The sequence below is a fragment of the Pleurodeles waltl genome, chromosome 7 (genome assembly GCF_031143425.1).
Source record: "Pleurodeles waltl isolate 20211129_DDA chromosome 7, aPleWal1.hap1.20221129, whole genome shotgun sequence".
Classification (NCBI taxonomy): domain Eukaryota; kingdom Metazoa; phylum Chordata; class Amphibia; order Caudata; family Salamandridae; genus Pleurodeles; species Pleurodeles waltl.
Genome location: NC_090446.1, coordinates 803,927,516 through 803,940,243, shown reverse-complemented (window position 1 = coordinate 803,940,243; position 12,728 = coordinate 803,927,516). Strand labels below are relative to the sequence as shown.

The 12,728-nt window shown below is 44.1% G+C and overlaps 1 protein-coding gene across 1 annotated transcript in view; it reads left to right on the top strand.

Annotated features, from left to right (window-relative positions):
* Positions 1-12,728, top strand: part of DOCK2 (dedicator of cytokinesis 2) — a 2,133,690-nt gene that overhangs the window by 1,547,348 nt on the left and 573,614 nt on the right. The window contains exon 28 of the mRNA XM_069199340.1: positions 864-962. Within this exon, the coding sequence (XP_069055441.1) occupies positions 864-962 (99 nt within the window). The remainder of the gene's footprint in view (positions 1-863; positions 963-12,728) is intronic.

Genomic DNA, 12,728 nt, shown 5'->3' with positions numbered 1-12,728 from the left:
TTTGGCTATTTATTTTTGCCTTGTCCCACTCTGAGAATAAATATAAAATATAAAAATATAGCTTCATGGAACCTTTTTTCGCTACTGCTTCTAGCCTTACCCCACTGAAGATCTTCAACCTCAATGAGAATGTTATGTTCATAGCATTTATTTCTGGACAAACCAGCAACCTCAGTCCGACCTTGCTGTATTACTAATTGGCCACAAAGGGCCCCACGTCTCAGTCCTTTATCACTTTTGTCTGGGTTAACCCAGTAGCTTGAATCCCGATCTCCTCCTTCCACAGTCAGACTTTAAAAGTGTTAGTTATTGAAAAACCACTGACTATTGACTTACATTGTTTTTTTAGTTCAATGTTTTCATATCAAAAGTTTTTGATTTCCTTCAAATTGGTGTCATTGTAATCTTAATACATTTAATGCTTTTTCATATTTTAAGTAAATTGGTTTCGAATTGTCAGTTCATTTCTCTATCAACTATTGTTATTTAGTTGTTGTTACACATTTCCCAAATCAATTTTCTCTGACGAAGGCCGTGCTTCCTGCACCAACTTTCCCTATTTAATCTTGAGATTCCTCATAGGAATCTGATTGTTTTGCCTTCGTAGGCGCTCAGCAGCAGCTGATATTATGAATGCTGCCTTTCTTCCTCATAGCTTAGCAGTTCAATTTCCTACACCATGCATTTGGGAGCTTATAGTACTGACTACTGGTTTACTCTGTCCCTCACAATAAACGCTGTTCCCCAATACATACCTGCCTGCATGCCATGATATGTAAATGTATAAACAAAAGTAGACTAATCTTTGTTTATTCTGTTCCTACAAATCGGATATTAATTTATGTTTTTGTTTTTTACTGCAGAGCCAATTTGTGGCATGTATGACAGCTATTTTAAACCAAATGGATGACCAGCATTATACTTTCTATATTGATACATTTCAGACAAGTGCAGATCTTGTGGTAAGTTCATATGTATAATATTTGGAGCAAACAATTTTGATCTATTTTACGGCACTACTAATATTGTGAAGTGGAATGGTATGTTTTGAGTTTCCATGTTAAAATCAATGATTTAATAGGCAGTATCCTTTAAAGTCATAGGGCAGCTGAGATCCAAGTTTAATTTCCTTGCTTGACTGGTCCAGCAGGGTTGTGTTTGCAGCCTATAGATTAATCCCCATGCCAGGGGAAAAGAGCAGTTTGCGATGACGATGTCACAGCAGCCAGAATATGCCAGTCAGACTATGGACAGCATTGATCTGAGTGTTCCCTGTTGCTTTCTTGCAGATGCCTCCCCAGGCTTTCATAGATTTAATGATCCCCCTTTTAAAAATCACTGAACAAGTCAGAGGAACATGATATTAATCTTGTTGAAGGTCAATTTCTCTTTCAAATAAAGCTACCTAAATTGACAAATGAGGGCAGATTTTAACAATCAGCAATCTATTTTACAACAAACACAGTGGAAAATGATTTTCCTGGAGAATTATTTACAATCAGCATAGATTCCTCAATGAAGTATTTAAAGAAATCTATCATGCATAGCCAGTAAGTCTCTCTAGCAAACCTGCCTATTCTGCATAATCATCCCAGATTGCCTTTTTCTTGACCCTATATTTGCTGGACTATGAGCTCTGCACAATTTAGCTGTGCTAAGCAGCAAAGTGCCTATTCTCCTCATGACAGGGTTAAATTGACATATCCCTGACTGACATATTTAAGTTGCCTACATGTTCCTAGTATATGGTGTAGAAAGTGCACTGAGGCCTGGAAGTTACATTCCACCTGTGGACTGCAACACATATTGTGCCATCCACAGATTGGGCCTGTAAAGTATGGCTTCAGGCCTACCATATGTAGCCTGACTGCAGCAGTCTGAAAATCTACTGTAAATTCTATCAAAAAATCCCTTTTCGAAAGGTGGGAAACTGCTTTTAAATATTGAGTCATCCTTAAGTGTACCTTTTTGCCTGCAAGGAAGGAGAATGTGTGTAATTAAAGTTGGCATGATCCTCAACTGATCCACACTAGTTTACTACAGACATTTCCAATGACTAGCTCATGAGCTACTGGTAGCTCTCCAGCTACCTGTAACTAGCTCTCCTGTGTGCGGGCCAGTCTAATAAATTAGCAGCTTTTGTTTGCTTGAATTAATATAGGTATCCCAAAAGTAAATAGTGTGTATTCAAGACGAAAACACATGTATTATCACAACTCATAAGCTGATGTTTGGAGAAAAAACTGGTTGGATTTCCAAAACATAATTAGTCCATCTTAAGCTACTACCTGAATGATGAATCGTGAGCCATTGAGGAGTCTTATTATGAATGTTATTACCTCTGTGAGTGGGGTATTGCAGCTTAGGTTGTTATGAATTAACTATGTAGAGGATTTTCAAATTGATAAAGCCTTTCTCACATTACTGCTGGTAACCCTGACTAATGCACTGAGATGATCACTGCTCGTATTATTGATTAGGGTGGCCATTAATGTATTCTTGTCTGGGATGCTCATCATTACCACAGTAATATTATTAGTAGCTCAGGGTGATTTTCATTGAACATAAGTAGCTCTTTTTACAGAAAAGATTGGAGATCTGTTGTTTAGTATAAAGAGAAATACGGGAATGGAAAGCCTTTGTTCCCAAGCTCCTCACTAGCCAGGCTGCCTCCAAATCCAGTGGACCAGTTTGGAGTGGAAACCAATAGGGAGACTAATCATTTCCCTCAACACTTCTCAGGGGGGACACAAGGGCTTTGCAGAAGGAAGAAAGGGTTTTAGCTTTTTGGATTTTATGAGTAAGGTGCACAGTATGATTGTTTGCATTAGGGAAATCAGGAACCAATGAAAAAGTGGCTAGGGTTACCAGTGAGAACTTTTACCCCATCTGTTAGTGTGGGTCCAGGACTCACCCCATATCTCTGGCAAGTACATCCTATAAATGTAATACCCCAGTTAACCCCCCCTCAGAACACTTACGCGACTTGCTGAAGATTAGAAGAGGAATTCTGCTTGCTCTAACCTGAAAGAATTTTTATAAAAGGAAGAATGGCCCCTCAAACAAAACCATAAGAATCAATGTAACACCATGGGGTCTATGCTTAATTTATGAATGAATAGTGTTACAGATTTATTTGAATTTAGAACATTATAGTGGGGAAACACAACATGTAGGAAGCTGGCTCTGTATATGCTATACCAAAATGAGGCATAGTGTGCACAGAGTCCAGGGGTTTCCGAGAGGCTTAACAGAGGTTAAAGTAGATAATACTAATGCTCTCTTTTGTGGTTGTGTGGTCGAGTAGTTAGGCTTATCAGAGGGTTGTGCAAAGCATTTGTTGTACACACACAGTCAAGAAATGAGGCACACACTCAATGTCTAACTCCATGGCAATTGTTTTATATAGCAAAAATATATTTTGTTACTTTATTTCTAGAACCAGAAGGTCTTTGTTGCAGGTAAGTAGAGTTGTCAATATGTATCAAGCATATCTATCAAATGTACTTTGTTTGGCTTTTGCAAGTAAAGCAGTTTACAAGTAAGTAACACTCTTCTGTTTTAAAAGTTGACACAGTGCAATTTTTCATAGGATTCAATAGAGTACTGGGGGAAGTATTTGCATAGATAAGTACACAACTTACAATTCCAGTATTCAGAGTTTAGGATGTCCACATGTCAAAGTTTAGGCTGACCCCAAAAGTGCACCACCAGCAACACAGGCCGGCTGGGTGCAGAGGTCAAAGTTGGTGATGGGTTTACAATAGGATCCTATAAGGCACTGGGTGTGCTCGGTAGAAAGCAGATTGCAGGTAAGTGCCTGCAGTTCCAGGACACAGGCCTATGGGGTTTAGGTCAGCATGGGGGGGGGGGCACAGATTTATGCTAAACACACACCCTCAGCGGCTCTGGGGCGCCCGGGTGCAGGGTGCAAACACAGAGCTGGGCGCCCAATGCCTTTCGATATGGGGACCCCAGGAGCCACAAAAGATGCTGCAGGCTGGATTCAGGAAGTTGATTCCAGGAAACCAAAGGCTGGACAAGTAGGGGAGGCACCCGCTGAACGTTGCTGAACTGTCAGTCAGGTCGAGGTCAGAATTACCTAGGGGCCTTTTCTGGACCAGTGAGCTACCTGGACTTGGGCCGTGGGCATCGGGTGCAGAGTGGGTAGGGCTTGCTGATCCTGGACAGTTCTGGAGTCCTTTTGGAGTTTTTCTTTTTTTGGACAGAGGCACTGTCCTCAGAAGTTCTCGGTCCTCTGCTGGAAAAGCAGTTCTCTGTGGGTTTGTAGAGATCACTGGTTCTGCAGGATGCGGCGCCTTCTTGGAGCAGAGGTCTTTAAAGCTGCAGATAGGTCGTTAGGGCCAATTCAGTTGTTATCTGGAGGCATCACTGACATGGTGAGCTTTGCAGTTCTTCTTCTTTCTTCTTGAGGTCACCAGGAATCTGGTGAGTAAGGTTAAGGGGTGCTCCTAAATACTAGATTTAGGGGTATTACATGGACCAGAGGGCAGTAGCCAATGGCTACTGTCCTTGGGGGTGGCTACACCCTTCCTGTGCCCACTCCCTTTAGGGAGGGGAGCACATTCTTGTACCTATTGGTCACTCTCCACCAAACCAAGATGGAGGATTCTGCAAGGAGGGGGGACACTTCAGCTTTGGACACCTCAGGGGTGGTTCCAGCTGAAGTGGTCACTCCTTGTTTTTTCTAATTTTCCCACCGGACCAGCACCAAAAGTGGAGCTTGGGCTGGGGTGCGGGCATCTCCACTAGCTCGAGTATCCAGGGGCACTGTAACAGGAGGCCTGAGCCCTGGAGGCTCCCCGTCAGGTGTTACAGTTTCTCCAGGGAGGAGGTGTGAAGCACCTCCACCCAGAGCAGGCTTTGTTTCTGACTCCAGATACCATAAAGGGTCTCACCCCATGGAGTAAGAAACTTTTCTGTTAGTGGCAGACTGGTACAGACTGGTCAGCATTACACTAAAGGGTTGGGTAAAATACAGGGGCACCTCTAAGAAGCCCTCTGTGTGCATGTAACTATAAATGCATCACTGGCAGAAGTGTGAGTTTGTTGTGCTGAGAAGTTTGATACCAAATTTCCCAGCATTCATTGAAACCATCATGGAGCTGTGGAGTTTGTAATAGTAAACTCCCAGCCCATGTACTTAATATGGCCAAACTGCACTTACAATGTCTATGCGAAAAAAGGAACTCCACTCGGTAAAATAGAGGTGTCCCATGCGTAATAGGCATCAAAGTAAGCGATAGCAGCTCAAAGAAAAATGTGGTGGCCATTGTTGAACAGAAGAAAAGTGAGAAGATTTTTTTTTATAATTGAATGAATGCACACTAATACATCCAGAGTCTGCTAGGCACAAATGGCATACAGTGTGTATGCACCCAAAATCATGTTATGACAATAACATATTCCATGAAGTACACAGGGAATGATCGTATAGATAAAGAACAACATTCACAGTATCCTGTCCTAAATTTATTGAAAAGCATTGATGAATACAAAATATGAAATTTGAACGAATACATATTAGACATAGTAGAATGCAACCAGTCATTGTGCAGTAGTACTAGGTGGAATAGACGAATTAGTAAAAAACAAGATGCCACTGAAACTGAACAAGAAAAAATTAAGGAGAATAGAAATAGAAACTGCCTCAATATTATCCTAGTCAATACAGGAAAAGGCCACAATGTGGCTTACATACTCATAAAAGTGTCTAGAGTCTTACTGAATTGAGTAGAAGGTTGCAAAACTAAAAATCAAAAGTCCTGTCAGTGGAAGTCCCAGGGAGTCACTTCTCATTAGCACAAGATGACATGGCCACCAAGGTGCTATATTAAGGCAGTCCAGTCCTCCATCCTGTTTAAGCCTGTGTTGAGGCAATTGGTGCATATTATCCATTTCAGTTCTTCTTTATTCTGTAAGGCATTGATATTAACTCCTCTAGGCAGGGGCTTGGCGTCTGTAATTACCTGCAGCGAAGATTGTTTTCACTGTGCTTCTTCTCCACTAAGTGGTCCATCAATGGTGCATTGGCCACTCATCACAGTAGGCAACTTCTATGCTGACAGATACGTATGCGTACCTTCAGTGTTGTTTGGCCAATGTGAATCATATTGCAAGGACAGGTAATGGCATATACACCATTTTCAGTATTACAATTAGAAAACTGATTCAACATGATTTCCATATTACAATACACAAATTTGTTGGCCTCATCAGTAAACTGGCATACATTGCAGTGTTCACAGTTTTAGGCCCTCATTCTGACCCTGGCGGTGTCTCACCGCCAGGGCAGAGGAAGCACCGCCAACAGGCTGGCGGTGCTTCCGGGGCATTCTGAGTCAGAAAAGGGGAACCGGCGGTTTCCCGCCGGTTTTCCCCTGCCCCAGGGAATCCTCCATGGCGGCGCTGCATGCAGCGCCGCCATGGGGATTCCAACCCCCTTACCGCCAGAACCAGGCTGGTGGGAACGGGTGTCGTGGGGCCCCTGGGGGCCCCTGCAGTGCCCATGCCACTGGCATGGGCACTGCAGGGGCCCCCTAACAGGGCCCCAACAAGATTTTCAGTGTCTGCATAGCAGACACTGAAAATTGCGATGGGTGCAACTGCACTCGTCGCACCCCAGCAAATCCGCCGGCTCCATTCGGAGCCGGCTTCATCTTTGCTGGGGCTTTCCCGCTGGGCCGGTGGGCGATCTTTTGAAGATCGCCCGCCGGCCCAGCGGGAAAGTGAAAATGCTCCCCGCGGTCATTTGACCGCGGGGTGGTGTTTGGGCGGTTTCCGCCCGGCGGGCGGCGCCCGCCGGGGTCGGAATGACCCCCTTAATGTCTAACAATAGGGGTAAGACCCCAGAGGGGGCTTGGCTTGAGTGCTGGATTGAATTCTGGCCTCTAGGTGATAATGCTGTTGTCCAGAGAGCCTTAAAGTAATCCAGAGAAGATGATCCAGTAGTCCTGTAAAATTTGGACTTCAAAGACCTTTAGAGCATCAGCAGGAGTTTGTGGTAGATTTTGATGCAAGTTCATTGGATACAGCATCAAGCTTGCCCAGCTGCAGGATTTTGAGAGCCATAAAAAAGCTTAAGTCAAAAGACAGAATTTTTGTTCACGAAGAATCAGCTTGGTGTATTCTACCTGTGATTTATTGTGATAGGTATTGATTTACGTCTTTCATAGATTATCATGGGTACTAGTCCCCTTATTGAATTTTTGTTATATTGGTGTCATTTTATGGTACATCGCTCCATGGTGTACAATTCCATAGATGCACCATAAATTCTGGTGCATCTGTTGGCGCAAAAGTGATGCAATGCTGGAGTAGCATTGGTAATCTGATGCTACTCCAGCAATGCGAGGAGGTTCCTCTGTCAAAAAGCCCAGCGTCACTTTTACACCTGGTCTGCGCAGGCATTCAAAAAGTGACACTGTGAAGGCGCAGGATGGCACAGTGAACTGTAGTAAATTTCACTGCACCAGTTCTGCATGGCATTTGACATGGGAATAACTGGCACAGGGATTTACAAATTGACTCAATGGTCCCATTGTGCCAGTTTGTAAATGTGGCTCAGTGTAGGGGTCTGTTTGTGCCACCGCAGCGTCACCAAAAAGTGACAATACGGTAGCGCAAGGGGCTTGAAAATAAGCCCCTAACATTTTCCATTGCCCATTCCCATCTCTGCTGTATGTGTTAGCTCATTTTCCATTATTGCAGGCTATAAAGTGAACGAGTCAAAGTGATTCTTAGCAGGTATAAGTCCATTTATGTGTGCGGAAAAATTCTGAGACAAGTGTGTATTTCTCTGCAATCATAAATCCCCTCAAGGTATGAGGAAGTTGGAATTCCAAGCCTTGCTTAACCATGAAACTTGGTGAATGCTCACATATATGTATGTTTGTGGTTATACACAGACTCCTATCACTCCCTTTTTGACCCTCGCATTAGTAGACTTTTTACCTCAGCTAAGGGCTGGCAAAATATCCATTCCAGGCTAGACAGGGGATTGAGTGCCCTCCAGATTTTCTGGAGGTCCAAGAAAAGAGTTTTCTTACAGGGAGAAATATTTTTCTTCATGGCCAAAAACATAAATATAAATTTGCACAGGTGATCATCATATTTCACCTCTGTGGAGTTCTCCACTATGAAGTGCTCCTTGCAAGCAGGATAAGCACAGCTTTCCAGGCGTAGTCTTAGGAATGTTTGTGAATAACAGTATTTCATAAAACTACAAGTAACCTGAGATATTCTTTCTTTCTTATTTTTCCAACTTTATTGGTGAATACCCCATAGTCCCTTTTCTGAGGTGAGGAATCCACCTGTTCTTATGAATGGACCAGAAAAGTCCATTGCTTCAATCGATATGCTGGACTACTTTGAATAAAACACAGTCATGGCAAACCATTACACTATGCAAAATGAACTGCTTCATACTGAGTCAGATGAAAACGTGCACAAAACCTGTCCTCAACAAACATCTTGTTGGAACATTGTTTCTTGTTTCAATATATCACACCTTACATGTATTCTTAACCAATGACGCCCCTTGTTTACCCATCTTTCCTTCTCCTGCTTCTCTCCCTCCACCAAGAAAAATATTAGATTACCACCTCTGCAAAAATCATGAAAGAGATAATGTACGTGAAATCCCAAGTGTTACTGTCACCATGCCCAACCATAAAAAGGGACAAAACAAAGACTACTTTAGAAAAGGGATCAATGAAAATCATACCGATATTATTAGTTTAATAATACTGACCATTTCAGACAAGGCGCATTGGTGGCCGCACCATCTAAGATTACCAGCAATGATTATGATTATCTAGTGTATTAGGCAAGGTTGTCAGTAGTAATGTGAAATGGCTTTATTATATATATATATGTATATATATATATATATATATACACATTAAATAAATGGATATAATGATGATAACTGGTAACATTACATTAAATGCTAAACAGAGGCTTTGGCTTGGTTGATTTAGTTCCGGTATTCCAACAAAGTTGAAAAGTTTGTATTCAAAACAGAAATGTGTATATTTTCAGAACTCACGCACGTAGCTGATGGTTAGAAAAAATGTCTGGATTTTCAAAATATATTTATAGCTGCTGTTTGAATGATAAATCATGAGGCTTTGGGGAGATCTTACTAAAATGATTCCCTTGGTGCCAGGGACATTGCTGATATAACTGTCTTACAATCCTGGTACATTCCACATTATATATATATATATATATATTGCAAAACAATGTAATCAGGAAAATACAAAATAGAAAACCAACTCACAGTGAATTCGTTAAGCATTTTCATTATTCCAGGCCTTGTGTTGTTAATTTATCTCTGGACATGTGTTTCTGGGTTAATCCCTTCCTCAGCAGAGAATAAATAAAACATATTTCCCCTCGTAGGTGCAGCCATTGCTGGAGGTGATCCAGACATCTCTTTGCTTGTTAAAAGACCCAGTGCATGGCTCTTCAGCTAGTTTAAGTGCAGGCACCTGATTAGTCTGTTTAAATGCCAGCCTTGCCCCAGTGGGCCTGTGAAGTGAGTTACAAAGTGCTCGCTGGTTAGGATAGTCCTGCACATTGTATCATATTACCCCAAGTGGGTTGCTGGAGCCAGAAGAAATAATGAAAACAAAGTGCATGACCTATGTAGGCAAACTCAAAGTAAAATTGTCGGATTTGCTGTAAATATGTATATGTAATATGTATATATATATATATATATAAAAAACAAAGAATTTTCACAGCACTCCACAGTTCCAATTATTTCTTCTTTATTTCATTAGCATAGCAACCAATGCGTTTCAACTCGCCTGGACTCTTCATCATGGTAGTGAGTATATATATCAAAACAAACCCTATCTGATAGAGCTTTCTAGCTGCAGATTCCTTACCTTAGAATTTCTCTGTGTCAGCTTGGAATCCAGAACTTTTGCTGAGCAACACCGTTGCCGCGCCATTGGGTGGCTGCGTTCGGATCCACTGGGCATCATTGGAGCTGTTTGTGATGCCACAGTCACCTATAAAGGCACCTTCCAGGCGTGCTTATGTTAGTTCTTTTCCTTCCACGTCAGTTAGCGTAGATCTGGAATCGAGCTACCCACTGTCTTTTTTGACAAGTCTTTTTCAACATTTTTGTCTGAGATTTTTTGATAGTGTGTGTAGGATGTCATCTAGGAAGACAGGGTTCAAGCCGTGTGGCACCTGTCACCTTGCCATGTCGGTGACTGAACCCCATAAAGTATGTCCCTGGTGTCTGGACTGAGACCACAAAGTTGTGTTCTGACTGCTGGGCCTTGGCTCCCAAAGCTTTGAGGGAGCGGTCTCTGAAGCTCAGGCAATTGACGTCGGCCGGTGAGACTCCACATAAGTCGAGGAAGAGGTCGCAGGACCACTCCAGGAGCCCCAAGTCCTGTTCATTTTACTCAAGATCTTCTGGGCACTCGGGGAAGAGGCACAAGAAGAAGAAATCCAAGCAGACTTCAACTTCACCTTGCCCGTCGGCTGACAAGGTGAGTCAGGAACATGGACTTTCCCAGCACGGTTCTGCAGAGTTGATGCCAGGGCTGACTTTGAGCCTTCCCCCTTTATGGGAGCTGGAGCTACCCCCACTCAACTCAAGAAGTTTTACAAGGCCATGCGTCTCGTATTTGAGCGGGCTGCCCCCACTGATGTGCCTTCGAGCCCCACGGGGTCGGCACAGGAACAATCAGGTTCCACACTGGCAGCTTTGGTGCCAATGAGGTCTCTTGAATCCGACATCAGATCTGGAATGACGCCTAGTCCACACAGTCTGCCTCCCCTGGCATCGTTCCCAAGATCGACGCTCCCCGCGCCACCTGCACCCACTGGTGGTGCCAGCCCTATCCTCATACCTCATGATCCGGAGTGGGAAAAGCATCGTACAATGCCGATTCTGACGCCAACAGCTCCATCAGGTGCCAGATCATTGCCTGAGTCTTGTTATGATGGACCAAGCATTGGTGAGGAATGCTAGGGGTCTCAAGACCCTCTTGCGTATGGATTGGAGCAAATAGACTGGTATGATGAGTTAGGAGAAGCCAGTGGACTGGGCACCTCTCCAGATGCTGGCATCCTCTCACCTACTACCGTGGCTATGGAGGAGCGAGGGTCTTGTGCTAGGGTGGTGCCTAGGGCAGCTGAGGTCTTGGACCTAGATCTGCCTACGGTGGTGCTTCCGCTGTGAGTTACCACATCAGAACCAATGTTGCCCTTTAACGAAGCCCTCACTGAAGTCCTGCTGGGGACGTGGTCCAGACTCAACACAGCGGCTCCTGTAAATAGGACAGTTGGCTGCCGCCATCGCCCAGCTCCAAATTATCCTAGCTTCCTCACCCAACATCCCACCCGCAGAGCTTTGTGGTCCAAGCCTCCACTTCCCATGGCGCCATCCCACCGGATGGGAATTCAAGAGGCTGGACCAATTTGGGAAGAAGATGTTTTCTTCCTCCAGCCTGGCATTGATGTCCATGAACACCTCATGCTTTTTGGGACACTTTTCACATATTTTATGGGATACGGTGGCACAGATGCTCCCTCTGGTCTCGGAGAGCATGTTGGACACTCTCTCACAAGCAGTCAAAGATGGGAGAGATGCAGGCAAGTTTATAATTAGGTGTGGTTTGGACACAACTGTCTCACTGGGGAGAGCGATTTTATCAACAGTGGCCCTTTGTTGCCACGCCTGGCTTCATACATCTGGCTTTTCAGCCAATGTCCAGGCAAACATTATGGATATGCCTTTCGATGGGTCCTGCCTTTTTGGTGAGAAGGCAGACTCAGCACGGGAGCATTTCAAGGATTTTCTGGCTATGGCCAGGTCCCTGGGACTCTTGGCGACCCCTCGCCAACAGTCTGCTTTTTGCCCCTTTGCAGGCTTCAGAAAGGACAGGGTACCAGAACAACCACAGATCAGCTACTGTCCGCCGTCAGGTCATCATCCTGTGTGGGGACGAGGTTGTGGTACCTTCAGACCAAGAGGGTCTGGCCAGAAGTCGTCCACCACCCAGCACCCCTCCTCCACACCACCCAAGTCCTCCTCATGTGATTCTGCAAGACCACACGTGTCCAGTTGGAGGGAGGATTCAATTTCATCTCCCTCACTGGTGGTCCATAACATTGGACAAATGGGTCTTGCAGCTCATACAGAAGTGCTATTCCCTCCTAACCAGTCTTTACCTCTCTTTGTGCCTCCACTAAAAGAACGGCTGATTAGGATTCACATAGTTTTGCTCAGCGAGGAAGTTACAGCTCTCTTGGCCAAGGAAGCCATAGAAAGGTTCCTGATGTCAGAAGTAGGCAGTGGTTGTTATTCCCGCTACTTTCTGATTCCCAAAAAGAACAAGGGTCTTTGCCCTATTCTAGATTTGCTGGACGTCATTCTCTTCCTCAAGAAGGAGAAATTCAAGATGCTCACTCTGGCTCAGGTCTTGTCTGCTCTAGACCAGGGAGACTGAATGGTAGCATTGGACTTACAGGATGTACGTTTTCACATCCCCATCCTGCCTGCCCAAAGGTGCTTGCGATTCAAGGTAGGCCATGAGCATTTTCAGTTTACTGTGCTCCCATTCGGCCTCACCATTGCCCCTTTGTTGTTCACCAAATGTGATGGTGATGGTAGCAGCTTTTCTGTGTAGGTTAGGGGTATCAGTCTTCCCCTATCACGACGACTGGCTGTTAAAGGC